The 27,247-nt window shown below is 42.1% G+C and overlaps 1 protein-coding gene across 1 annotated transcript in view; it reads left to right on the top strand.

Moving 5' to 3' along the window:
• NDRG1 (N-myc downstream regulated 1) overlaps positions 1–27,247 on the top strand; it is a 77,200-nt gene that overhangs the window by 36,264 nt on the left and 13,689 nt on the right. The window contains exons 4-10 of the mRNA XM_056522798.1: positions 17,716–17,821; positions 20,562–20,682; positions 22,615–22,677; positions 22,954–23,014; positions 24,150–24,236; positions 25,590–25,646; positions 26,960–27,063. Coding sequence (XP_056378773.1) covers positions 17,716–17,821; positions 20,562–20,682; positions 22,615–22,677; positions 22,954–23,014; positions 24,150–24,236; positions 25,590–25,646; positions 26,960–27,063 — 599 coding nt within the window. The remainder of the gene's footprint in view (positions 1–17,715; positions 17,822–20,561; positions 20,683–22,614; positions 22,678–22,953; positions 23,015–24,149; positions 24,237–25,589; positions 25,647–26,959; positions 27,064–27,247) is intronic.

The following is a 27,247-nucleotide window of genomic DNA, read 5'->3' as shown; positions in this document are numbered from 1 at the left end:
CACAGGGTATGTCAGAGAGGAACATACTGGAAGGATCAGGGTGCACTGCAGCACAGAATTTGTCAGGAGAGGAACATACTGGAAGGAGCAGGGTGCACTGCAGCACAGGGTATGTCAGGAGAGGAACAAACTGGAAGGAGCAGAGTGCACTGCAGCACAGGGTATGTCAGGAGAGGAACATACTGGAAGGAGCAGGGTGCACTGCAGCATAGAGTATGTCAGAAGAGGAACATACTGGAAGGAGCAGGATGCACTGTAGCACAGGGTATGTCAGAAGAGCAACATACTGGAAGGAGCAGAGTGCACTGCAGCACAGGGTATGTCAGAGAGGAACATACTGGAAGGATCAGGGTGCACTGCAGCACAGAATTTGTCAGGAGAGGAACATACTGGAAGGATCAGGGTGCACTGCCGCACATTGTATGTCAGAGAGGAACATACTGGAAGGAGCAGGGTGCACTGCAGCACAGAGTATGTCAGAAAGGAACATACTGGAAGGAGCAGGGTGCACTGCAGCACAGAGTATGTCAGAGAGGAACATACTGGAAGGAGCAGGGTGCACTGCAGCACAGGGTATGTCAGAGAGGAACATACTGGAAGGAGCAGGGTGCACTGCAGCACAGGGTATGTCAGGAGAGGAACATACTGGAAGGAGCAGGGTGCACTGCAGCACAGGGTATGTCAGAGAGGAACATACTGGAAGGAGCAGAGTGCACTGCAGCACAGAGTATGTCAGGAGAGGAACATACTGGAAGGAGCAGGGTGCACTGCAGCACAGAGTATGTCAGGAGAGGAACATACTGGAAGGAGCAGGGTGCACTGCAGCACAGGGTATGTCAGGAGAGGAACATACTGGAAGGAGCAGGGTGCACTGCAGCACAGGGTATGTCTGGAGAGGAACATACTGGAAGGAGCAGGGTGCACTGCAGCACAGGGTATGTCTGGAGAGGAACATACTGGAAGGAGCAGGGTGCACTGCAGCACAGGGTATGTCAGAGAGGAACATACTGGAAGGAGCAGGGTGCACTGCAGCACAGGGTATGTCAGAGAGGAACATACTGGAAGGAGCAGGGTGCACTGCAGCACAGAGTATGTCAGAGAGGAACATACTGGAAGGAGCAGGGTGCACTGCAGCACAGAATTTGTCAGGAGAGGAACATACTGGAAGGAGCAGGGTGCACTGCAGCACAGGGTATGTCAGAAAGGAACATACTGGAAGGAGCAGGGTGCACTGCAGCACAGGGTATGTCAGAGAGGAACATACTGGAAGGAGCAGGGTGCACTGCAGCGCAGAGTATGTCAGGAGAGGAACATACTGGAAGGAGCAGGGTGCACTGCAGCACAGGGTATGTCAGGAGAGGAACATACTGGAAGGAGCAGGGTGCACTACAGCACAGGGTATGTCAGGAGTGGAACATACTGGAAGGAGCAGAGTACACTGCAGCACAGGGTATGTCAGAGAAGAACATACTGGAAGGAGCAGAGTGCACTGCAGCACAGGGTATGTCAGAGAGGAACATACTGGAAGGAGCAGGGTGCACTGCAGCACAGAGTATGTCAGAGAAGAACATACTGGAAGGAGCAGGGTGCACTGCAGCACAGGGTATGTCAGGAGAGGAACATACTGGAAGGAGCAGGGTGCACTGCAGCACAGGGTATGTCAGGAGAGGAACATACTGGAAGGAGCAGGGTGCACTGCATCACAGGGTATGCCAGGAGAGGAACATACTGGAAGGAGCAGGGTGCACTGCAGCACAGGGTATGTCAGGAGAGGAACAAACTGGAAGGAGCAGAGTGCACTGCAGCACAGGGTATGTCAGGAGAGGAACATACTGGAAGGAGCAGGGTGCACTGCAGCATAGAGTATGTCAGAAGAGGAACATACTGGAAGGAGCAGGATGCACTGTAGCACAGGGTATGTCAGAAGAGCAACATACTGGAAGGAGCAGAGTGCACTGCAGCACAGGGTATGTCAGAGAGGAACATACTGGAAGGATCAGGGTGCACTGCAGCACAGAATTTGTCAGGAGAGGAACATACTGGAAGGATCAGGGTGCACTGCCGCACATTGTATGTCAGAGAGGAACATACTGGAAGGAGCAGGGTGCACTGCAGCATAGAGTATGTCAGGAGAGGAACATACTGGAAGGAGCAGGGTGCACTGCAGCACAGAGTATGTCAGAAAGGAACATACTGGAAGGAGCAGGGTGCACTGCAGCACAGAGTATGTCAGAGAGGAACATACTGGAAGGAGCAGGGTGCACTGCAGCACAGGGTATGTCAGAGAGGAACATACTGGAAGGAGCAGGGTGCACTGCAGCACAGGGTATGTCAGGAGAGGAACATACTGGAAGGAGCAGGGTGCACTGCAGCACAGGGTATGTCAGGAGAGGAACATACTGGAAGGAGCAGGGTGCACTGCAGCACAGGGTATGTCTGGAGAGGAACATACTGGAAGGAGCAGGGTGCACTGCAGCACAGGGTATGTCTGGAGAGGAACATACTGGAAGGAGCAGGGTGCACTGCAGCACAGGGTATGTCAGAGAGGAACATACTGGAAGGAGCAGGGTGCACTGCAGCACAGGGTATGTCAGAGAGGAACATACTGGAAGGAGCAGGGTGCACTGCAGCACAGAGTATGTCAGAGAGGAACATACTGGAAGGAGCAGGGTGCACTGCAGCACAGAATTTGTCAGGAGAGGAACATACTGGAAGGAGCAGGGTGCACTGCAGCACAGGGTATGTCAGAAAGGAACATACTGGAAGGAGCAGGGTGCACTGCAGCACAGGGTATGTCAGAGAGGAACATACTGGAAGGAGCAGGGTGCACTGCAGCGCAGAGTATGTCAGGAGAGGAACATACTGGAAGGAGCAGGGTGCACTGCAGCACAGGGTATGTCAGAGAGGAACATACTGGAAGGAGCAGGGTGCACTGCAGCACAGGGTATGTCAGGAGAGGAACATACTGGAAAGAGCAGGGTGCACTGTAGCACAGAGTATGTCATGGGAGGGGTTTGCTGGTCTTGTAGCAGGCAATGACATGCCAGTGAGGATATAGCGGTATGTGATGGGGGCACTGCTATGATTGGAAGAGGGGGATTGGGCAATGATCTGTAGAGTAGAAGACCATTGGTGACCTCTACAAATCTTAATTATTACCATAGATGTACTAGGACAGTGGTCTCATACTGTGGCCCTCCAGATGTTGCAAAACTTCAGCTCCCAGCATGCCCGGACAGCCAATGGCTGTCCGGGCATGCTGGGAGCTGAAGTTTAGCAACATCTGGAGGGCCACAGTTTGAGACCACTGTACTAGAAGGAGCCCACAGTCTAATCCTCTCCAGGCTCCATTGATCATGTTAATTCTTCATTTCCCATCCACCCTATACACAGTCAGCCATAAAGACTTCCAGAAGGTTATTGTGACATATTAACGTCTTCCTCTGTATACACGCTCCGCGCCAATGTTGTGCATGGAACAATTCTTGTGCTGTATAAAGGTCACAATGTCTGGACAGATGGCGGCCTTCATCCTCAGCAGATTACCCCTGCAGACTCCGGTGTCCGTCCCCCCCTCCTCTTCCCTGAGATGGTGTTTAATGCAACTATGTGGTTAAAGAGGCTGCTTCCCTAATAACAGTGACGCGGTCGTGTTATGTGCGGCCATCTGTCTCCACGGCAATAGGCCGCGCTTCGCTTGCACTTTACTTCCTATGAAGTCGGCAGCACAAATCGCCCCAATAATAACATTACATTAATGTGGAGTCTATCAACTTAAAGGGGTACTCTGGTGGAATTATTATTTTTTTTTTTAAATCAACCAGTGCCAGAAAGTTAAACAGATTTGTATATTACTTCTATTTAAAATCTTAATCCTTCCAGTACTTATCAGCTGCTGTATGCTCCACAGGAAGTTCTTTTCTTTTTGAATTTCTTTTCTGTCTGACCACAGTGCTCTCTGCGGTCACCTCTGTCCCTGTCAGGAACTGTCCAGAGTAGAAACAAATCCTCATTGAAAACCTCTCCTGCTCTGGAAAGTTCCTGACATGGACAGAGGTGTCAGCAGAGAGCACTGTGGTCAGACAGAAGAGAGATTCAAAAAGAAAAGAACTTCCTGTGTAGTATACAGCAGCTGATAAGTACTGGAAGCATTTAGATTTTTAAATAGAAGTTATTTACAAATCTGTTTAACTTTCTGGCACCGGTTGACTTAAAAAATTCAAGCATCCTATTCAGTGGCAGCCATGAAAACATAAAAGTCTCTTCTGATGTCAAATGGATTTAGTTCCTCCATTACTTCCATAGACATCATTGGAAAAGGCCACATACATGTGCAGCCACCTCTCCTGTATGGTTTGGGGGACAGGGGGGTCCAGGTCCCAGAGGTCGGATGGGGGCCCCAATCATCCTCCCCAGACAAGTATTTTAATGGTACATTGTATGTGGGGGCCTTGTAATAGAATTTGTATTGCGGCAAAGGCAGGGCCAGTTCTGCCTATAGGCAAAATAGGCAGCCGCCTAGAGCGCCCTCTTGATAGGGGCGCTGCTCTGCCCGCTGCAAGAAAGTTAGTAGCCAGCTAGCATCTGCATCCCCTGCTCACCTGAAGCACCCGCCCAGCCAGCACCACCATGTCACCCCAGTAGTAAGGTGATTACATGAGGAGGAGGTGTGTTACAGTGTGTCACCCCAGTAGTAAGGAGATTACATGAGGAGGTTTGTTACAGTGTGTCACCCCAGTATTAAGGAGATTACATGAGGAGGAGGTTTGTTACAGTGTGTCACCCCAGTAGTAAGGAGATTACATGAGGAGGAGGTTTGTTACAGTGTGTCACCCCAGTAGTAAAGAGATTATATGAGGAGGAGGTTTGTTACAGTGTGTCATCCCAGTAGTAAGGAGATTATATGAGGAGGAGGTTTGTTACAGTGTGTCACCCCAGTAGTAAGGAGATTATATGAGGAGGAGGTTTGTTACAGTGTGTCACCCCAGTAGTAAGGTGATTACATTAGGAGGTTTGTTACAGTGTGTCACCCCAGCAGTAAGGAGATTACATGAGGAGGGGGTTTGTTACAGTGTGTCATCCCAGTAATAAGGAGATTATATGAGGAGGAGGTTTGTTACAGTGTGTCACCCCAGTAGTAAGGAGATTATATGAGGAGGAGGTTTGTTACAGTGTGTCACCCCAGTAGTAAGGTGATTACATTAGGAGGTTTGTTACAGTGTGTCACCCCAGCAGTAAGGAGATTACATGAGGAGAGGGTTTGTTACAGTGTGTCATCCCAATAGTAAGGAGATTATATGAGGAGGAGGTTTGTTACAGTGTGTCACCCCAGTAGTAAAGAGATTATATGAGGAGGAGGTTTGTTACAGTGTGTCATCCCAGTAGTAAGGTGATTACATTAGGAGGTTTGTTACAGAGTGTCACCCCAGCAGTAAGGAGATTACATGAGGAGGGGGTTTGTTACAGTGTGTCACCCCAGTAGTAAGGAGATTATATGAGGAGGAGGTTTGTTACAGTGTGTCACCCCAGTAGTAAGGAGATTATATGAGGAGGAGGTTTGTTACAGTGTGTCACCCCAGTAGTAAGGTGATTACATTAGGAGGTTTGTTACAGTGTGTCACCCCAGTAGTAAGGAGATTACATGAGGAGGTTTGTTACAGTGTGTCACCCCAGTAGTAAGGAGATTATATGAGGAGGAGGTTTGTTACAGTGTGTCACCCCAGTAGTAAGGAGATTATATGAGGAGGAGGTTTGTTACAGTGTGTCACCCCAGTAGTAAGGTGATTACATTAGGAGGTTTGTTACAGTGTGTCATCCCAGTAGTAAGGAGATTACATGAGGAGGTTTGTTACAGTGTGTCACCCCAGTAGTAAGGAGATTATATGAGGAGGAGGTTTGTTACAGTGTGTCACCCCAGTAGTAAGGTGATTACATTAGGAGGTTTGTTACAGTGTGTCACCCCAGCAGTAAGGGCAGAGCCAATGGGCAGAGTCAAGGGGTGGCAAAATTAGCTTTCGCTAGGGTGGCAAATATTCTTGCACTAGAAAACCTACAAAAATTAGCCCAAAAATATTCAAAATTTCATCTTTATTATTGTATACAAACAGGTGGAAAAACACCCATAAAATAACCCACCCCTAAAAAACGCCCCAACAAAAAGCTGAGCAGGATACCACTGGGATATATACAAGGATCACAATACTACCAATAATACAGTCCTGCAGTATCAGTTTAGTCAGCACACGGTAGAACAATATCTCAAGTCAAAACTTTACCTAATTGTGACATGCTGACGGCTCCTCGGTGGTTATCCTGCGACCTCGACACGTGTTTCGGACGATTCCTTTCTCAAGAGGGCGCAGGAAAACCACCGAGGAGCCGTCAGCATGTCACAATTAGGTAAAGTTTTGACTTGAGATATTGTTCTACCGTGTGCTGACTAAACTGATACTGCAGGACTGTATTATTGGTAGTATTGTGATCCTTGTATATATCCCAGTGGTATCCTGCTCAGCTTTTTGTTGGGGAGTTTTTTAGGGGTGGGTTATTTTATGGGTGTTTTTCCACCTGTTTGTATACAATAATAAAGATGAAATTTTGAATATTTTTGGGCTAATTTTTGTAGGTTTTGTTGATTAGTATTAGCCTTTTGGGCTTGTAGGTAATATATTCTTGCACTAGGCCTGGGCACAGGAGCTTTTCGTTGCAGCCCTAGCTCCCCCTGACCAATAATAAAAGGAGTATATGGGGTCTACAGAAGCCATTTTGGATCTGTTTTACTGTAGACCCTGGAGATCTAACTTGTCTCTATTATGCTGTTTTATATGTCTCAAAATTTCTCTGCTTCATATGAGGAATCTGGGTGATTATAAAAGGGCGCATGCCCTGGGGTCTCCACTAGTGATGAGCAGCATAGGCCATATTCGACTTTGCGATATTTCGCACATATAAGGATGAAAATTTGTCCTATGTTGGCAAATTTCGCATATTTGTTCCCTTTTTTTCCATGTGAAATCCGTAATTAAATTCATATATTTCCCATGCGCGATTATATCGTTCAACTAACTACTTTCCTATTGGTTCCTAGGGATGCTGATAACCTCTGACATCTGTATTTGCATCCGTCTCATTGGCCCACAAGCTAAAAGAAGGGAGGGATCGGTGTCCTCTGCAAGTGGCAATATTCGCAAATATTTGCATTTTCGCATATACAAAATATTTGCGCTCCATCGACTCACACAGTAAATAATATTGGAGCCTTCTTTAGACCACAAGCTTTTTTACACAGTACACATCATTGTGTAGAGCCGATATTCGCGGTAAAAATTCGCCATTCGAATATTCACACTCAACACTAGTCTCCACTACCAACCCTCTATGAGGGTCATTCGACGATCCTATGTAGGGGGGAAGTGGTGGCCATTCAAGTATTTGGGTCTTTTCTAATGATTCTTTTCCTTTCATAGAAAAAAAAAAAGAGTTTTAAATATATGTATCGATTTCTGTTGACAAAATGTATCTTGTGTTACAAAAAACAAACTATTTATTTAATTTATTTGCTTTTTAAAAAGGGGTATTCCAGGAAAAATTTTTATATATATATATATATATATATATATATATATATATATATATATATATATATCAACTGGCTCCAGAAAGTTAAACAGATTTCTAAATGACTTCTATAAAAAAAAAAATCGTAATCCTTTCAGTACTTATGAGCTGCTGAAGTTGAGTTGTTCTTTTCTGTCTAAGTGCTCTCTGAGGACACCTGTCTCAGTAATTGTCCAGAGTGGAAGCAAATCCCCATAGCAAACCTCTTCTACTCTGTGCAGTTCCTGAGACAAGCAGAGATGTCAGCAGAGAGCACTGTTTTCAGATAGAAAAGAACAACTCAACTTCAGCAGCTGATAATTATTGGAAGGATTTTAAGATTTTTTTAATAGAAGTAATTTACAAATCTGTTTAACTTTCTGGAGCCAGTTGATATAAAAAAAAATAAAAAATTCTTCCTGGATAACTCCTTTAACATCTTAAGGACAAAGGGCGTACCTGTACGTCCTTGTCCCACTCCCCTTCAGTGACGCAGGGTCAGGAGCTGACCCCGCGTCATAGCGGGTTGGTCCCGTGACTAATACTGGACATCACCGATTGCGTCAACCCTGCTTTAACCCCTTAAATGCCGCGATCAAAGTCCAGGCAGCTTAGTGGAGCTGATCAGGAACACCGCGGTAAAACCGTGGTGTCCCAATCAGCTTATAGGTCGGCAGGAGGGCCCTTACCTGCCTCCTTGCCGTCTGATTGTTGCTAGGATGCTCCAGGCAGTCTCTAGAGGCTGGAGCAATCGAGCACCGATAACACTGATCAATGATCAATGATCAGCAGATTGCATTTTATAGTCCCCTATGAGGACTAAAGATGGTGTAAAAAAAAATAAAGTTAATAAATGTGAATTAACCTATTCCCTAATAAAAATTTATATAAATATATGTGGTATTGCCGTGCACATAAATGTCCGAACTATAAAAATATAATATCAATTAAACCACACGACCAATGGCATTTATGTAAGAAACATACCAATCAAAAAGTCCCATCAAAATAAAAATGCTACCGATAAAAATTTCAGATCACGGAACAAAAAATTAGCCCTCATGTAGCCCCGTATATTGAAAAATAAAAAAGTTATAGAGGTCAGAAAAGGACGTTTTTATACATTTAAATTTTGATGCAAAAAGTTATAATTTTTTAACAGAAGTAAATCAAACCTATATAAGTTTGGTATCAATGTAATCATATGGACCTACAGAATAAAGATAAGGTGTGATTATTACCGAAAAGTGCACTACGTAGAATCTGAAGACCCCAAAAGTTACAAAATGGCGTTTTGTTTTTGTTTGCTTTTTAAATTTTGCCCCAGAATTTTTTTTTCTGCTTATGCCACAGATTTTGTGGTGAAATGATTGATGTCATTACGTGAAAGTGTTATGATTTTTAGAAGGTGAGTAGGGAAAAAAAATGTAAGTGAAAAAATGAAAAAAACTGCCTAGTCCTTAAAGGGGTACTCCACTCCTAGACATCTTATCCCCTATCCGGAAGTGCTGGAGGGTCTGGGTCGCGACCATGGGAACGGAAGTCCGTGACGTCATGACTCCGCCCCCATGTGATGTCATGCCCGTCCCCTCAATGCAAGTCTATGGGAGGGGGTGTGACGGCTGTCACGCCCCCTCCCATAGACTTGCATTGAGGGGACAGGGCGTGACGTCACACGGGGGCGGAGTCATGACGTCATGGACTTCCGTTCCCGTGGTCGCGACCCAGACCCTCCAGTGCTTTTGGACAAGAAACAGGTGGGTGCCGCATGCTATACTATACCCAGCGGCGGGATCCCCACGATCAGACATCTTATCCCCTATCCTTTGGATAGGGGATTAGATGTCTAGGGATGGAGTACCCCGTACCCCTTTAAGCAGTTAATCAATTATAGAAAAATAAATATTTACTATTGGAAAATGAAAATAATTATTATATATTTATTTTTACATGGTCACTGCACCTGCACTTGCCTTTAAAGGGGTGACATTTTTTTTTTTTTTTTTTTTTAAATCAACTGGTGCCAGAAAGTTAAACAGATTTGTAAATTACTTCTATTAAAAAATCTTAATCCTTCCTGTACTTATTAGCTGCTGAATACTACAGTGGAAATTCTTTTCCGTTTGAAACACAGAGCTCTCTGCTGACATCACGAGCACAGTGCTCTCTGCTGACATCTCTGTCCATTTGTAGGGACTGTCCAGGGTAAAAGGAAATCCCCATAGCAAACACATGCTGTTCTGGACAGTTCATAAAATGGACAGAGATGTCAGCAGAGAGCACTGTGCTCGTGATGTCAGCAGAGAGCTCTGTGTTTCAAAAAGAAAAGTATTCAGCAGCTAATAAATACAGGAAGGATTAAGATTTTTTAATAGAAGTAATTTACAAATCTGTTTAACTTTCTGGCACCAGCTGGTTTTTAAAAAAAAAAAAGTGTTTCACCGGAGTACCCCTTTAATCCTTGGAGATGTTTCATTCATACAGTTATCGCTTGTGTCGGCACAAGTAATCATGGAATATTATGTAAAATTCTTCTGCCGGAATTTTCTGGGATTAACATGGAAATTTTGGCGCCAAAAAAAAAAAATGGCACGAAAAAAAGCAAAAAGTGGCACCAAAATTAACTCAAGCAGCACAAGGGACCTTTGAAATGTGAGGAGAAAAGAAAATGTCATTGATATCGCTGGAGCAGAAGATTCCAATATGTCCTCATTGTGTTTAGAAAACTCTGGTGTCACCGATCATGGAGATTTATAAGGGACTCTGTTAAGATTAGTCACCGACTAATTAAGTTCCGCAGCTTTCCAATCTACCTTTATCCACTTCCTCACCACTTCCCAGATCTCTGCTTTCTAGAGACTATAAATCCGTACAGGTCTAATCCTTCTCATGGCTGAGGGTTTGTTACAAATGTATCCAGTCTGGACAATCTGCTACCTGAACAGAATCTGAAGACAGTTTATTGGCCTTAAACATTGTAGCAAAATGTCAGGAATACAGAGAGAGAGTTCTACTGCTGATGTATAGGATACAATTGTAACAAACCCTTAGATAGATAGATAGATAGATAGATAGATAGATAGATAGATAGATAGATAGATATGAGATAGATAGATAGATAGATAGATATGAGATAGATAGATATGAGATAGATAGATAGATATGAGATAGATAGATAGATATGAGATAGATAGATAGATATGAGATAGATAGATATGAGAGATAGATATGAGATAGATAGATATGTGATAGATAGATAGATATGAGATAGATAGATAGATAGATAGATATGAGATAGATAGATAGATAGATAGATAGATAGATATGAGATAGATAGATAGATAGATAGATATGAGATAGATAGATAGATAGATAGATATGAGATAGATAGATAGATATGAGATAGATAGATAGATAGATATGAGAGATAGATATGAGATAGATCGATAGATATGAGATAGATAGATATGAGATAGATCGATAGATATGAGATAGATAGATAGATATGAGATAGATAGATATGAGATAGATAGATATGATATAGATAGATAGATAGATAGATATGAGAGATAGATATGAGATAGATAGATTGATATGAGATAGATAGATATGAGATAGATAGATATGAGATAGATATGAGATAGATAGATAGATAGATATGAGATAGATAGATATGAGATAGATAGATAGATAGATAGATATGAGATAGATAGATAGATATGAGATAGATAGATATGAGATAGATAGATATGAGAGATAGATATGAGATAGATAGATAGATATGAGATAGATAGATATGAGATAGATAGATCGATAGATATGAGATAGATAGATATGAGAGAGATAGATAGATAGATATGAGATAGATAGATAGATATGAGAGAGATAGATATATAGATATGAGATAGATAGATATATAGATATGAGATAGATAGATATGAGATAGATATGAGAGAGATAGATAGATATGAGATAGATAGATAGAAAGATAGATATGAGATAGATAGATAGATAGATATGAGATAGATAGAAAGATAGATATGAGATCTATCTCTCTCATATCTATCTCATATCTATCTATCTATCTCATATCTATCTCCTATTATCTATCTATCTGTCTATCTATCTCATATCTATCTATGTATCTATATCATATCTATCTATCTCTCTATCTATCTCATATCTATCTATCCATCTATCAAAGGTGCTGCCACCTTTTGTCTGTGTCAGGAACTATCCAGAGCAAAGGATTTGTTCCTACTCCAGACAGTTCCTGAAATGGACAGAGGTGGCAGCAGAGAGCACTGTGGTCAGACTGGAAAGAACTACACAACTTCCTCTGGAGCATACAGCAGCTGATAAGCAGCTGATAAGAAGGATGACGAGTTGTACATAGAAGTAATCTACAAATATCTATGACTTTCTAGCCCCAGTTGATTTGAATATATTTTTCGGGCTCCAGTGTACCCTTACACATGGCAGAAATGAGTCCTCCAGAGCAGAATGAATGGACACATAGTGGACGTCCATTAGGAACCTTCTTATAGGGTCCATCCTAAATGATACCTTCAAAATTATTTTTTTCAAACCAATTTTGGAGGGATGGGGACCCCGTTAACCCCACATTGGCCAAGTATAGGTGACACCTGCCAGGTGTAATCAGGTTGTTGTGGTGTTACAGTCTGTGGGGGCCACTCTACGTGCCATGCTGTGCCCTTCTTAACTGGGGATGGAGGGGATTTATCTTGGTCCTGGGGGGCCCCATCTTTTCTGTTGACCTTGTTTTGTTGTCTGAGCTGGATTGGGAGAGCATTTGTCATATGATGAACCTTTGACACAGATCCAGGTTAAGCACATCCTCATCCCAACTGAGCTTGTTGTGGTGGTGGTGCATGCTGGGAGCTGGCGTACTTATACAGAGCTATATATAAGAATGTTACATGGGAGCCTACGTGTAAGTCGTGGGCACAGGTGGCACTCCGCTGCAAATCATATCCCATAATGGTGCTGGATGTGGAGGGCAGTGTATTCCAAACCACCAACGAAGTGAGTAAGGGGCTATGTATGGTGTGTGCCGTGTCCTATAGTATAAGATCCTATTTATCTATTTATCTATCGGCTAATATCTATCTATCTATCTCATATCTATCTATCTATCTATCTATCTATCTATCTCATATCTATCTCATATCTATCTATCTATCTATCTCATATCTATCTATCTCATATCTATCTATCTCATATCTATCTATCTCATATCTATCTATGTCATATCTATCTATCTATCTATTTCATATCTATCTCATATCTATCTATCTATCTATCTCATATCTATCTATCTCATATCTATCTATCTATCTATCTCATATCTATCTATCTATCTCATATCTATCTATCTCTCTCATATCTATCTATCTCATATCTATCTATCTATCTATCTCCTATCTATCTATCTATCTATCTATCTCATATCTATCTATTTAATTATCGGCTAATATCTATCTCTCTATCTCATATCTATCTATCTATCTATCTCATATCTATCTATCTCATATCTATCTATCTATCTATCTATCTCATATCTATCTATCTATCTATCTCATATCTATCTATCTATCTCATATCTATCTCATATCTAGCTGTCTCATATCTATCTATCTATCAATCAATCTATATCTCATGTCTATCTTGATAGATAGATAGATATCAGCCACATAGATAGATAGAAAGGATAGATATTAGATAGAAAAATAGATATGATATAGATAGATAGATATAGATAGATATGAGATAGATAGATATGAGATAGATAGATATGAGAGAGAGATAGATATGAGATATATAGATAGATAGATAGATAGATAGATAGATAGATATGAGATAGATAGATATGAGATAGATAGATAAGAGATAGATAGATAGACAAATAGATAGATAGATATGAGATAGATAGATATGAGATAGATATGTGATAGATAGATATATATGAGATAGATATAGATAGATAGATAGATAGATAGATAGATAGATATGAGATAGATCGATATGAGATAGATAGATATGAGATAGATAGATAGATATGAGATAGATAGATATGAGATAGATCGATATGAGATAGATAGATATGAGATAGATAGATAGATATGAGATAGATAGATATGAGATAGATCGATATGAGATAGATAGATAGATATGAGATAGATAGATATGAGATAGATAGATATGAGATAGATAGATATGAGATAGATAGATATGAGATAGATAGATAGATATGAGATAGATAGATAGATATGAGATAGATAGATAGATATGAGATAGATAGATATGAGATAGATAGATATGAGATAGATAGATGGCTATGCAGAGAAGACAGCAGCACTCACTGTATACAGGTGGATAATGTGTGGCTTTATTCACAAAACATAAGGATAGCGACGTTTCAGCCTTCTCACAAGGCCTTTGTCAAGCTATCTTGATGTTTTGTGAATAAAGCCACACATTATCCACCTGTATACAGTGAGTGCTGCTGTCTTCTCTGCATATCTACTTGGGACTTGGGACCGAGTCAACCAGCTAGCACCAACCTTCACTTCGTAGTGCTGCCCGCTTCTCTTTACTAGATAGATGGATAGATATGAGATAGATAGATATGAGATAGATATGAGATAGATAGATATGAGATAGATAGATAGATATGAGATAGATAGATAGATATGAGATAGATAGATATGAGATAGATAGATATGAGATAGATATGAGATAGATAGATATGAGATAGATATGAGATAGATAGATATGAGATAGATAGATAGATATGAGATAGATAGATATTAGATAGATAGATATGAGATAGATAGATATGAGATAGATAGATATGAGATACATAGAAAGATATGAGATAGATATGAGATAGATAGATATGAGATAGATAGATAGATATGAGATAAATAGATATGAGATAGATATGAAATAGATAGATATGAGATATATAGATAGAGAGATATGAGATAGATAGATAGATAGATAGATAGATAGATAGATAGATAGATAGACAGATTGTTCTATATGAGTCTGTATGTATCCAGTCCTCCGGGTTGTGGAGTAAAGCTTTGCCCGTGTATATTGAGGGGTCATCGCTGTGACATCTAATCCATATCACTATGGAGACCCCAGCGGGGACCTTTTTCAGGGTTCATTAGGTCGTCCAGACAGATACAAACGAATCGAAGGACTTTTTATCAGGAATAACACATTACATAACACAAAGCGGAATTATCTTCAGTGAATCAGACGCTCATATCATGTAGGAAATAACCGGGAGTAAGAACGTAAAGCTTTATCCAACCTCTAGTAATATATATAGTGTGTGAATGCGGCCCAGTGTCTGAGGGGCGGGGATCGGGCTTCAGTATTAGTGATGAGCGGCAAAGGCCATATTCAAATTCACAAAATTTTGTGAATATATGGATAAATATTCGTCATATATTCGCAAATTTCGCATATTCGTTGACTTTTTTTTCCATACGAAATTCATAATGAAATTTGCAAAATGCGCATGCACAATTATATCTTTCAAACTAGCTACTTTCCTATTGGTTGCTAGGGATGTTGCTAACCTCTGACATCTGTATTTGCATCCTTCTCATTGGCCCACAAGCTAAAAGAAGGAATTTTCGCATATTCACCTTCTTTGGACCACAAGCTGGAAGCAGGGAGGAATGATCATTGGGATTCGTCATAACGAATATATATTTTGCTATATTCTAAATATTTGCGATATCGCCAAGTGGCAATATTCGCGATAAAAATTTGCTATTCGAATATTCGCGCTCCACACTATTCAGTACGTCACAGTACATGTTGGCATTCATGGTTCCCTCAATGATCTGTAGCCCCCAGTGCCAGCACCACTCATGCCGCCCCAGACCATGACATTCCACCACCATGCTGACTGTAGACAGGACACACACCCCCTTCAACCTCTGCAGCAATGCTGACAGCACTTATACATCTATTTCTCAAAGACAACCTCTGGATACGACGCTAAGCACGTACACTCAACTTCTTTGGTCGACTATGGCGAGGCTTGTTCTGATTGGAACCTTTCCTGAATTTATGTATGAACTTGCCCACTAGTGTTGAGTACGAATATTCATAATGCAAATTTTTATGGCAAATATCGGCACTTCGCGATTTGATTTCGTGAATATTTAGAATACATTGCTATATATTTGGAATAACAAATTTATTTTTTGGGTGTTTTTTTCACATGCAAATTTTCAATGTAAATTGTGCATTAAAAAAAGTGAATGAACATAGCGAATATGCGAATTTTGTGAACATAGGACAAATAATCGTCAATATATTCGCAAAATATTGCAAATTCGAATATGGCCCCTGCCGCTCATCACTATTGCCCACCAGGCTGCAGCTCAGTTTCAGGGTCTTGGCAATCTTCTTTTTGCCTAGGGCATCTTGGTGTAGAGCAACAATTCTTTTTTTCAGATTCGCAAAGAGTTCTTTGCCATGAGGTGCCATGTTGAATTTTCAGTCACCAGTATTAGAGAGTGTGAGAGCGATAACACCAGATTTAAGACACCTGCTCCCCATTTACTCCTGAGACCTTATAACACTAATATGTCACTTGACACTGTGGAGGGAAAAAGGGTAATTGGGCCCAATTTGGACATTTCCCCTTAGGGGTGTCCTCACTTTTGTTGCCCACATTTAGACATTAATGGCTGTGTTGAGTTATTTTGAAGGGGCACAACATTAACCCCTGTTATACAGGTTGGGCACTCATTACTTTATATTGGAGCAGAGAGTAATTTCTTCAGTGTTGTCACATGAAAAGATAATATATTTGTTAGAATATTATAAGAAAATATTTGCAAAAATGTATTTATTTATAATTGTAAACATTAATAATACTGATGTCTTATGTGGCAGAGGGGCCTTTGAGACTTGAATGACCACAGCCCTGGTGCAACTGCGCCCCCTGCTTCAGAGTGTGATTCACATGTAGACGCTTTTGACTTTAAGGGGTACTCTGGTGGAAAACATTTTATTGTTTTTTTAAATCAACTGGTGTCAGAAAGTTAAATAGATTTGTAAATTACTTCTATTAAAAAATACCCTTCCAGTCTATTATTTTTGAATTTCTTTTTTTGTCTTGTCCACAGTGCTCTCTGCTGACACCTGATGCCCGTATCAGGAACTGTCCAGAGCAGGAGAAAATCCCCATAGCAAACCTATCCTGCTCTGGACAGTTCCTGACACGGACAGAGGTGTCAGCAATGAGCACTGTGGACAAGACAAAAACGATATTCAAAAAGAATAGAATTTCCTCTGTAGCATACAGCTGCTAATAAGTACCGGAAGGGTAAAGATTTTTTAATAGAAGCAATTTACAAATCTGTTTATCTTTATGGCACCAGTTCATTAAAAAAATAAGTTTTCGAGCAGATTCCCCCTTTAAAGGAGTACTCCACCCCTAGAGATCACCAGCCGAATGACTGGTGATATGGGGCGGAGGCTTGTGACATCAGGGTCACGCCCCCACCCATAGACTTGCATTGAGGGAGCGTGGACGTGGCATTACGAGTGGGGTGCGGCCGTGACGCCACGAGCCTCCGGTGCTATACCCGATACTCTAAATGAATGCAGGTACAACAGGGAGATCATGGGGGGTCCTACCAGGGGGACCACCTCGATAAAACATCTTATTCCCTATCCTTTGATAGGGGATAAAATGTCGAGGGACGGAGTACCCCTTTAAGGATCCAATGCTTTTGTCTTCTGTGCACCTAACAAGGCATTGCATAGGATCACTCCATTAAGACTTTAGTCACTTGACGCCATATCGGATAAAGAGATGAAAAATCTGAAAAATAATAGTAATTAAATTCAACGTATATTACATAGTGCTCCTAAAACTCACCACGTGGTTGGATATGCTCTCGGCTAATCACACGGACCTCTTGGACACTCTCGGAGGGGTCTTGATGTTTGGGCGGGTCCTGCCTTATTTGGGGAATTTTTCAGACAAAGAAAACCAATACCAGTCCCCAGAATTGTTGTATGACATTTTATAAACCCTTCTTCTATCTTCTTCTTCAGGAACATGACATCGAAACGGCTCATGGAGTTGTCCACGTCACCATGTGTGGAACGCCCAGACTGAACAGACCCGTCATACTGACGTACCACGACATCGGACTGAATCGTGAGTGATCTTGTTTTAGTAGAATCTCTGTATGATTTATGTATGGCTACTAGAGATGAGCGAACTTACAGTAAATTCGATTCGTCACGAACTTCTCGGCTCGGCAGTTGATCACTTTTCCTGCACAAATTAGTTCAGCTTTCCGGTGCTCCCGTGGGCTGGAAAAGGTGGATACATTCCTAGGAAAGAGTCTCCTAGGACTGTATCCACCTTTTCCAGCCCACGGGAGCACCTGAAAGCTGAACTAATTTATGCAGGATAAATCATCAACTGCCGAGCCGAGAAGTTTGTGACGAATTGAATGTACTGTAAGTTCGCTCATCTCTAATGGCTACGGCACAACGGGCTGCACGTACGCTGTAGGGCCAAATATTGTAAGAATGGAAACGTAAATCCACCTTGAGCCAACTTAAAGGGGTACTCCGCTGCCCCAGCGTTCTGAACATTTTGTTCCAAACGCTGGGTGCGGGCAGCGGGAGTCGTGACGTCAAGGCCACGCCCCCTGTGACATCATGTCACGCTCCCTCAATGCAAGTCTATGGGAGGGGGCGTGGCGGCAGCCGCCACGCCCCCTCCCTTAGACTTGCATTGAGGGGGCATGGCATGATATCACGAGGGGTGTGGCCATGACTTCACGACTCCCACCGCCCGCACTCAGCATTCTAAACGAATGCCGGGTGCTGCACAGAGATTGTGGGGGTCCCACCTGCGGGACCCCCGCAATCAGACATCTTATCCCCTATCCTTTGAATAGGGGATAAGATGTCTAGGGGCGGAGTACCCCTTTAAAGTACCTAGAACAACTACCCTATGGTGACAACTCTGGTGACCAATGGTAAGATTTTCTTCCGATAATATCTTAGCCAGTGTTGACCCTACTCTGGTGGAATTATTTTTTTATTTTTTTTTATTTTTTAATCAACTGGTGCCAAAAAGTTATAAGATTTGTAAATTACTTCTATTTCAAAATCTTAACCCTTTCAGTACTTATCGGCTGCTGTATGCTCCACAGGAAGTTGTGTCGTTATTTCCAGTCTGACCACAGTGCTCTCTGCTGACACCTCTGTCCGTGTCAGGAACTGTCCGGAGTAGAAGCAAATCCCCATAGCAAACCTCTCCTGCTCCGGACAGTTCTTGACACGGAAAGAGGTGGCAGCAGAGAGCGCTGTGGTCAGACTGGAAAGAACTACACAACTTTCTGTGGAGCATACAGCAGCTCATAAGTACTGGAAGGATAAAGATTTTTAAATAGAATTATTTTACAAATCTGCTTGACTTTTTGGCAACAGTATATTTAAAAAAAATGTATTTTCCACCGGAGAACCTCTATAGGTCCAAGAAGTATACATAGTGTATACCATTTGGAACCCCTTGAACCCGTAGGATAGTGTCAACCCCTAGTGACCACCTAGAATACTATCCAGTCCTTGGTAACCTTGGCTTAGTGTCCAACCTTAAGGAATTCCTCCTTAACCCTTCAGATCATAATTATATTTTGGTGGCACAACATTGCATGACCAGGACCAACATGATGTCATAGTGTCCTATATACACTGACATTATTGTATAGTTTTTTCTTAGTACGTCCCATAAAAAAGTTAGTTTTCGTAAGATTTTGTGAAGCCCCAACCACCATTGTTGGTGTTTGTTATAGCAGTACATTTAAAGGGGTACTCCAGTGCAAAAAAAAAAAATGTATATAAATCAACTGGTGCCAGAAAGTTAAACAGATTTGCAAATTACTTCCATTTAAAAATCTTAACCCTTCCAGTACTTATCAGCTGCTGTATGCTCCACAGGAAGTTCTTTCCTTTTTGAATTTCTTTTCTGTCTTACCACAGTGCTCTCTGCTGACACCTCTGTCTGTGTCAGGAACTGTTCAGAGTAGGAGCAAATCCCCATAGAAAACCCTCTCCTGCTCTGGACAGTTCCTGACATGGCCAGAGGTGTCAGCAGAGAGAACTGTGATCAGACTGAAAAGAACCACTCAACTTCCTCTGGAGTATACAGCAGCTGATAAGTACTGGAAGGATTAAGATTTTTAAATTGAAGTCATTTACAAATCTGTTTCGCTTTCTGGCAGCATTTGATTTAAAACAAATTGTTTTTCACCGGAGTATCACTTTAAATTTGCCAATTTTCTCTAAGGTACCATGTCCAAAAAGAATTTTTGTCACTCCACTTTACTCAACTACATGCACCAAGTGAAATACCACAGACTATTCCAGCTGCCCACATTGTTTGTAAAACTTTTCATAATCGTCCAAAAATATGATTTAAATAGCATCACAGTGGTCTCCAAACGGTGGCCCTCCAGATGTTTGCATAACCAAAATTGGGAAATGTATTTAAATTTTGTGATGTACCCCCCCCCCCCCCCACACACACACACACCCTTTAAGATCTACCGAACCCTGTGTGGCCCTAAACAGAGGGATGATGTAAAGTTTCAGCACCCCAGATGATGGTCTATTAAAATTCATTGCCGTCCTGACGGGTTTCCAACAAATGTTCTTCATCATAGTCCTAGACAAGTTTTTTTTTCCCAACCAACGGGCTTCCAGATGTTGCAAAACTACAATTACCAGCATGCCCGGACAGCCGTTGGCTGTCCGGGCATGCTGGAAATTGTAGTTTTGCTACATCTGGAGGTCGCCAGTTTGGAGACCACTGTTCTATGACTTTGAGACCTTGTTTACCGATTCCACACCGTAACGTTAGTGCATTTCCTAAATTACAGACAAAACGTGCTTCAACGCCCTGTTCAACTATGAAGACATGCACGAAATCACGCAGCATTTCTCCGTGTGCCATGTGGACGCACCAGGCCAGCAAGAAGGAGCGGCGTCTTTTCCAACCGGGTAAGGCCCCCCTAATGAGATGATTGGCATTGTGTTTTTCGCCTGGGATTAGTGGACTTTTGGGACATAAGAGGTTAATGGACCACTAAGCCCTGTCAGTTTCAATGAGACTTATCAGAATTAAGATTTAGTAATGCGCGGTGACTTCAGGATTTCGGTCCGGGGGAAATCACAGTTAAGTACGGCTCAGTGACGGAAAACGTCTTAAGTTGAACAAAGGGCATCAACAAACAAGTGGGTCCACTTTGAGTTTCCTTTTGTATACTTGCTGTACACCAAATGCATTGATGGCTAATGGGGTATCCCTCTACTGGGACTCTCCCCCTCATTGTCAGGACTCTAAGACACTACCAATAGGCCACCAATGCCAAACCAGCCCAATGGTGAACCTACTGGGGTTGGCATTGAAGCTAGTTCCTTTTCGGTTCTATTGGGCTCTCTTCTCGTGAAGGGTCAAAGGTCGGGTCCAACCAACATAACCTCCACAGATCTTGTGGGCATGCTGAAGGAGTGGGCGCACTGTTTTTGTATCCCCCTTACATTTTAATGTATCATTGGCCTTCTATCTGCCAATGAAGGGACCAGCACTCCCCATTAGAGGTGCTAGTCATAGAAGCCATCAATGATTGACACGTTTCTAACAAACGTTCTTAATCATAGTCCTAGACCAGTGTTTCCCAGCCAATGTGCCTCAAGATGTTACAAGACAACTCCAGAAATTGAAACCAGTGCCTTTTGGTTCCATTGGGCTCTCTTTACGTAAAGGGTCATAGGTCAGGTCCAACCAACGTAACCTTTACAGATCTTGCGAGCATGCTGAAGAAGTTGGCACACTTTTTTTGTATCCCTCTATACATTAATATACGATTGGCCACCACCTTTCAATGAAGGGACACGTTTCTAACAAACATTCTTAATCATAGTCCTTGACCAGTGTTTCCCAGCCAATGGGCCTCCAGATGTTGCCAACTCCTAGAATTGAAGCCAATTAATTTCAGTTCCATTGGGCTCTCTACTTGTGAAGGTTTATGGGTGGAGGTCCAACCAAGGTAACCTCCATAACTCTTAGAACTGATGGGCATGCTGAAGGAGTGGGGGCACTTTCTTGTATCCCCCTTACATTTTAACGTATGATTGCCCACCTATCTGTCAATGAAGGGGCCAGCACTGGAGGTGCTAGTCATAGAGGCCATCAATGATTGACACATTTCTAACAAAGGTTCCTCATCATAGTCCAGTAGACCAGTGTTTCCCAACCAATGTGTCTCCATATGTTGCTCCCATTGGAGGTTCTAGTCATAGAAGCCATCAATCACACTTTTTTGGACAACTTTGATGTCATCACAAAGGTGCAGTGATGTCATTAGTCCAAACTCTGATGCCCCGCCCTCCCCTGACTCTACCTAAGAGATAAAATACCATGGGGACCACAATAGACTCTCACAATACCTTTGCTACTAGCCATGATCACAATCACAATAGACTGCAGTACAACTGAATTGGGGGCAACAGGATAAAGACTAGCAGAGATGAGGATCAAAAAAGCCAAATCAGGTACTAAAGGAGTTCTCCGTTTTTGGACCATCCCTACTTTTTAGAAGTGTCCTTACAAATAGTACCTCTGCTGGGACCTCCTGGAATCAACAATAATCTGAGAGCCAATCTGGCAGCAAGTGTTCACTATTCCTGCAGCGCCACCACAGGGGAAAAGGAGCATTGCATGGCATCCATTCATATCAATGGATAATCTGGGTAATGCAGGACAGGAGAGGTCCTCCAGAGTAGGTAGGAGACGCTCTTTGTAGTTACTATCCACTCTAGCCAAGGGTGAAGATCCTAAATGTGGTACCTGCCTCTATTGACTTAGTATCTATGACAATTGACTTTCTACATGTGACAACCACTTTAATAAGTATATTTTATTTTGCGCAGGTATGTGTACCCTTCAATGGACCAACTGGCTGAAATGCTACCTGGTGTTGTACAGCAGCTCGGGTAAGGAGTCATATATATTTATTTTGATGAAAAGCTAAATATATTACAAAAACCCTTTTCTCATATGTCCCATAAGTAGAGAGAATTTAGGGCGCTTCTCTGATTGGACGCTTGTCCATCACTGTGGGGGCCATCTCTACTTGTTATATTGGGAAGGCATCATCTTTGCATTCAGAATCCCAATACTTGTTTCTCAGCTCTTAGGTGGATGGTGCCCCCTGTAGGAGACAACTCTACATGCGGCAGAAAGTCATGTATAATTCTTTGTTTTCACAGTTTAAAGAGTATCATTGGGATGGGAATCGGAGCCGGTGCTTATATCCTCACTAGATTTGCTGTAAGTTTACCTCAGTTTTTAAGCTGCCATTTACCTATTGTTTTATTTCTCAATGATGTCCGCACGGAACTAAAAGTAATATCCCTGAATACACTCAATGAAAAGAACACTCAATGCAACATAGAAAACTGATTCACTGTATTTTTCTTCATTTAGGGTCTGCAGGGGTGGAGCATAACACAGAGACACTCTTTGGTCTTCTTGAATCCCTGTGTCATGCCCCGCCCCTGAGGAACTACACTAGTTATAACACAGTGTCACGATCACACCCCATTAGTCCAGCTAATACACTGGATCTGGACAGTGTAATAGTGCATGGGTTAATACCACCAGACCACAAGTTAAAAACTGAACCCTTTACTTCTACGTAAAAATCTTAATCCTTCCAGTACTAAGCAGCTGCTATATGCTCCAAAAGAAGTTGTGTAGTTCTTTCCAGTCTAACCACAGTGCTCTCTGCTGACACCTATGTCTGTGTCAGGAACTGTCCAGAGCAGGAAAGGTTCGCAATGGGAATTTGCTCCTTCTCTAGACAGTTCCTGACATGGACAGAGGTGGCATCAGAGAGCACTGTGGTCAGACTGGAAAGAACTACACAACTTCCTCTAGAGCATACAGCAGCTGATAAGTACTGGAAGGATTAAGATTTTTATATAGAAGTAATTTACAAATCTATATAACTTTCTGACACAAGTTGATTTAAAAAAAAAAATTCCTCTGGAGTACCCCTTTAAAGGGGTTTCAGGGACTTGCAAAGGCCTTGCATTTTATAGTGATCAGGGATTAGAAGAATAAATACTCTGTGCACAGGACTGCGGCAGCCAAGGGGGTTGTGAAATGTCAAATAATCTCGGCTACATCTGTATTTCACCAATAAAATGTCTGTTTATGACGTATTGAGATGATGCACCGCGCGACCAAAGTTTTTTTTTTTTTTTTCCACATGGGACATCAAGTTCTCATTAAGATCCATTAAAAGGATTAGACGATACTACTTAATTCACAACAAACCGGCTGGGGAATGTGCGCGTTTGCTCCCAGCTGCAGGGACTCCACATGAAACGCGGCTTGTTGTTCTCTCTCCGTGGAAATGTACTGAATTGTGCTCTGAACAAACACATGCTTTCTGTTCCAGCTGAATCACCCCAGCATGGTGGAAGGCTTGTTGCTCATTAACATTAACCCCTGTGCCGAGGGCTGGATGGACTGGGCAGCCACTAAGGTAAATCCAAAACACGCGTTTCGGTCTTTCTCTGTTGACTCAGTATTGTCTTCTCTTGCTATAATTGTTTCATATTTGCTTGGATAATATAAATCACTGTAACCTATACCAGTGATCACCAATCTGTGGCCCTCCAGATGTTGCAAAACTACAACTCCCAGCATGCCCGGACAGCCAACGGCTGTCCGGGCATTCTGGGAGTTGTAGTTTTGCAACATCTGAAGGGGCACAGTTTGGATACCACTGATCTATACATAGAAACTCTGCAGGTTTGGCATCTTTAGACCCCTCTAATCCAACAGTGCAGGGATATCTTATTCTGGTGGCTCTCTATTGGGACTGAAAGGGTAGTGTGTCTAGCGTATGGACTCTGCTATATGGGGTCTTACAGGCCATGAAATGCTCCATGGGGGGGAAAAAAAAGTATGCAAAGTAGCTCTAGAAAGAAAAGAACCTGCTCTACATTGCCACCTACTGAAGGGTTGGCACCTCTCCAAATTTAATTTATAGATTGGTGTGACCAAGACTAACCGTCCCCTCCCCCGATGACGTCATTATGACTAGAGATGAGCCAACCGAACTCATAAAACTCAAGTTTGGTCAGAACTTTGCTAACTCAAATTTCGGGTGGTTCATTTTGGTCAGAACCTGCTAAAATAACATCAGCCACATGGCAGAAAGGAGAAAGGATCACATGGCCTCAGGGAATCCCATAATGCCTTTCAAACAGCTCACCCAAACAATCAGTAGGCCATATAGGGGTGATGTCAGGGCCACTATAAAAGCCTATGCACATAGCTTTAGCTGCTATATTAGAGATAGAAGGTGATAGATGAAGAACTCTGTGAGGGACAGTGAACAGTGACCAACACCGATAGCAGTAGAAGCCACATATATAATCATTGTAGTAAAGCAGCAGAGAGCGTTCTGCATCTGTTTTGTCAGTGTAATGATAAGTGTGATAGGTTATTTTTCGTTTTGTTTTTACTAATAGGGAAGAACATGCATAAGGGTTTCGTGTATTTTCTTGAATGCCAATCCTGTTGCTACTCCCAAAAATGGGTTAATTTTTAGAATCACTTGGGAAAAGCCCTTTCTTCTTCCGATACCTCTGTTTGCATATAAATACCAGCAGGCCATTGCTCCTCCTTTACAACTGTATGAAGGGTGAAATTTGGATTTCCAGGTGGGGAGTTTGACTGCGGTGGTACACCTGTCAAACCGTAACGCAGGGGTCCTAAGGCGAGCTCAGGGAGGACAGAAACCTCCTGTTGAGCAGAAGAGCTTAAGCTTGGTATCCATTGTTGAGAGTTTTTAATGACTTTTTTTTTACTTTTTGTTTATGTTTCACAGCTTTCTGGACTTGCCCATGGGTTGCCAGATATGTTGATTTCCCATCTATTTTCCAAGGTGAGTGTATTATTATATCTATACACGTCAACACTTGTAGATTTTCACAGATTCAAGGCAAACAAAGAGAGACGACAGGCATAAAAAGTTCTACACTATGTAAAGTTGCAGAACATTTTGTTAGATAACTTTTGTTACCATAAAACATACCTGTCATTTCAGGTGACTTTTCAGGGTATGCTGCCCTGTGTGTGTACATGAGGAGCAGAACTATTTATGGCCATTATATAACTTGTATATGGTATTATTCAGCTCTTTCAGAGCTGGTGGTTGGAGCTCAATCCTCCCCGCTCCATAGACTTGTATTGCTTGTCTTGCAGACACAGGACAAAGCTGAGCTGATTTTCAGAGTGGAAAACAGTCTCACAGGAGAGGGGGGAAGAAGGTTGATAATATTTTTGTCTAATACCATATATTACAGATTCACTTGTGCTATTGATCATTGAAAAAACTGTTCAAATGACAACTATTAAAAGGCATATTCCATCCCCTACAAACTTTCCCCCTATTCTTTGATAAGTGCCTGATTTCAAGGAATCACAGAGATCATCTCTCTCTAAACAGGGCCCTGGCTTTTAACTGGAGTAGTTGGGTCGGCACGGACTCCATATATTGTCTATGGGAGTCCTGGAGATACAGGAGTACATAGCCCTAGTATCACTGGCACTCCTATAGACAGTTTTTAGGGGTTCAAAATGGGCAGAGAAAAGGAGGGAATTGGGTGGAGAGCTTCTGCTAGTAAAGGACGGGACTCATCAGCCACGGTTGCACAGGACAAGAATTTATTAGAATAGAAAATATTGGACAACGCGTTTTGGCACCAACATGCACCTTCCTCAGGTCCACAAAGATCAATCTGTGACACACGAGGAACCAGCACGGAGGGTAACCCGGCTGTGACGTGTGGGCATGTGAAAAAGTAGTGAAAAAAAGTAGTGCAAGTGAAGTTATTGTCCATAGGGACTACGGTTGCTAGGGGGCAAGGGTTTCTACATGGTGCCCCGGCTACAGTCATGTATGTACATTTTTGGGTTATCCAGCCCTATAAATAAGTCCATTCATTGGATGCAGTATTGGATAAACACTGATATTATCATAAGTGATCTTGTGTAACACAGGGAGACATGAGCTTTTATCTATATTACAGGCTCCGGGGACTCTGTCTATGTAGCTTTTATGTGTTTAGTTTTTCCTCGGGTAAAGCAGCTTGTTTACTGACCTAGATTCAGATATTCATAACCGCAGTGCGTCCGGCATCTATCTGGGATGTAATCTAAGCTTATCTCTCTCTCTTTTTTTTTTTCCGTAACTAGGAGGAAATCCATAACAACCCCGATCTAGTGTACACCTACCGAAAGCACATTGTCAATGACATCAACCAGAATAATCTTACATTGTTTGTCAAGTCATATAACAGGTAATAGGGATGACACGGTCACCATAGCAACTTACATAGAATTAATTAGTCTATTTAATTGTTTCTGGAGCTTATGATAATGGTTAACCTGAAATATCTTATACTATATTATTAAAAAGAGCCCAAAAACTCAAAGTTAACAAATTCTTCTGCCTCCTATGTACAAGAATATAACTACTATAAT

The sequence above is a fragment of the Hyla sarda genome, chromosome 5 (genome assembly GCF_029499605.1).
Source record: "Hyla sarda isolate aHylSar1 chromosome 5, aHylSar1.hap1, whole genome shotgun sequence".
NCBI classification, from domain to species: domain Eukaryota; kingdom Metazoa; phylum Chordata; class Amphibia; order Anura; family Hylidae; genus Hyla; species Hyla sarda.
The sequence above is the reverse complement of the archived record's forward strand: the minus strand, read 5'-3'. Positions and strand labels throughout refer to the sequence as shown.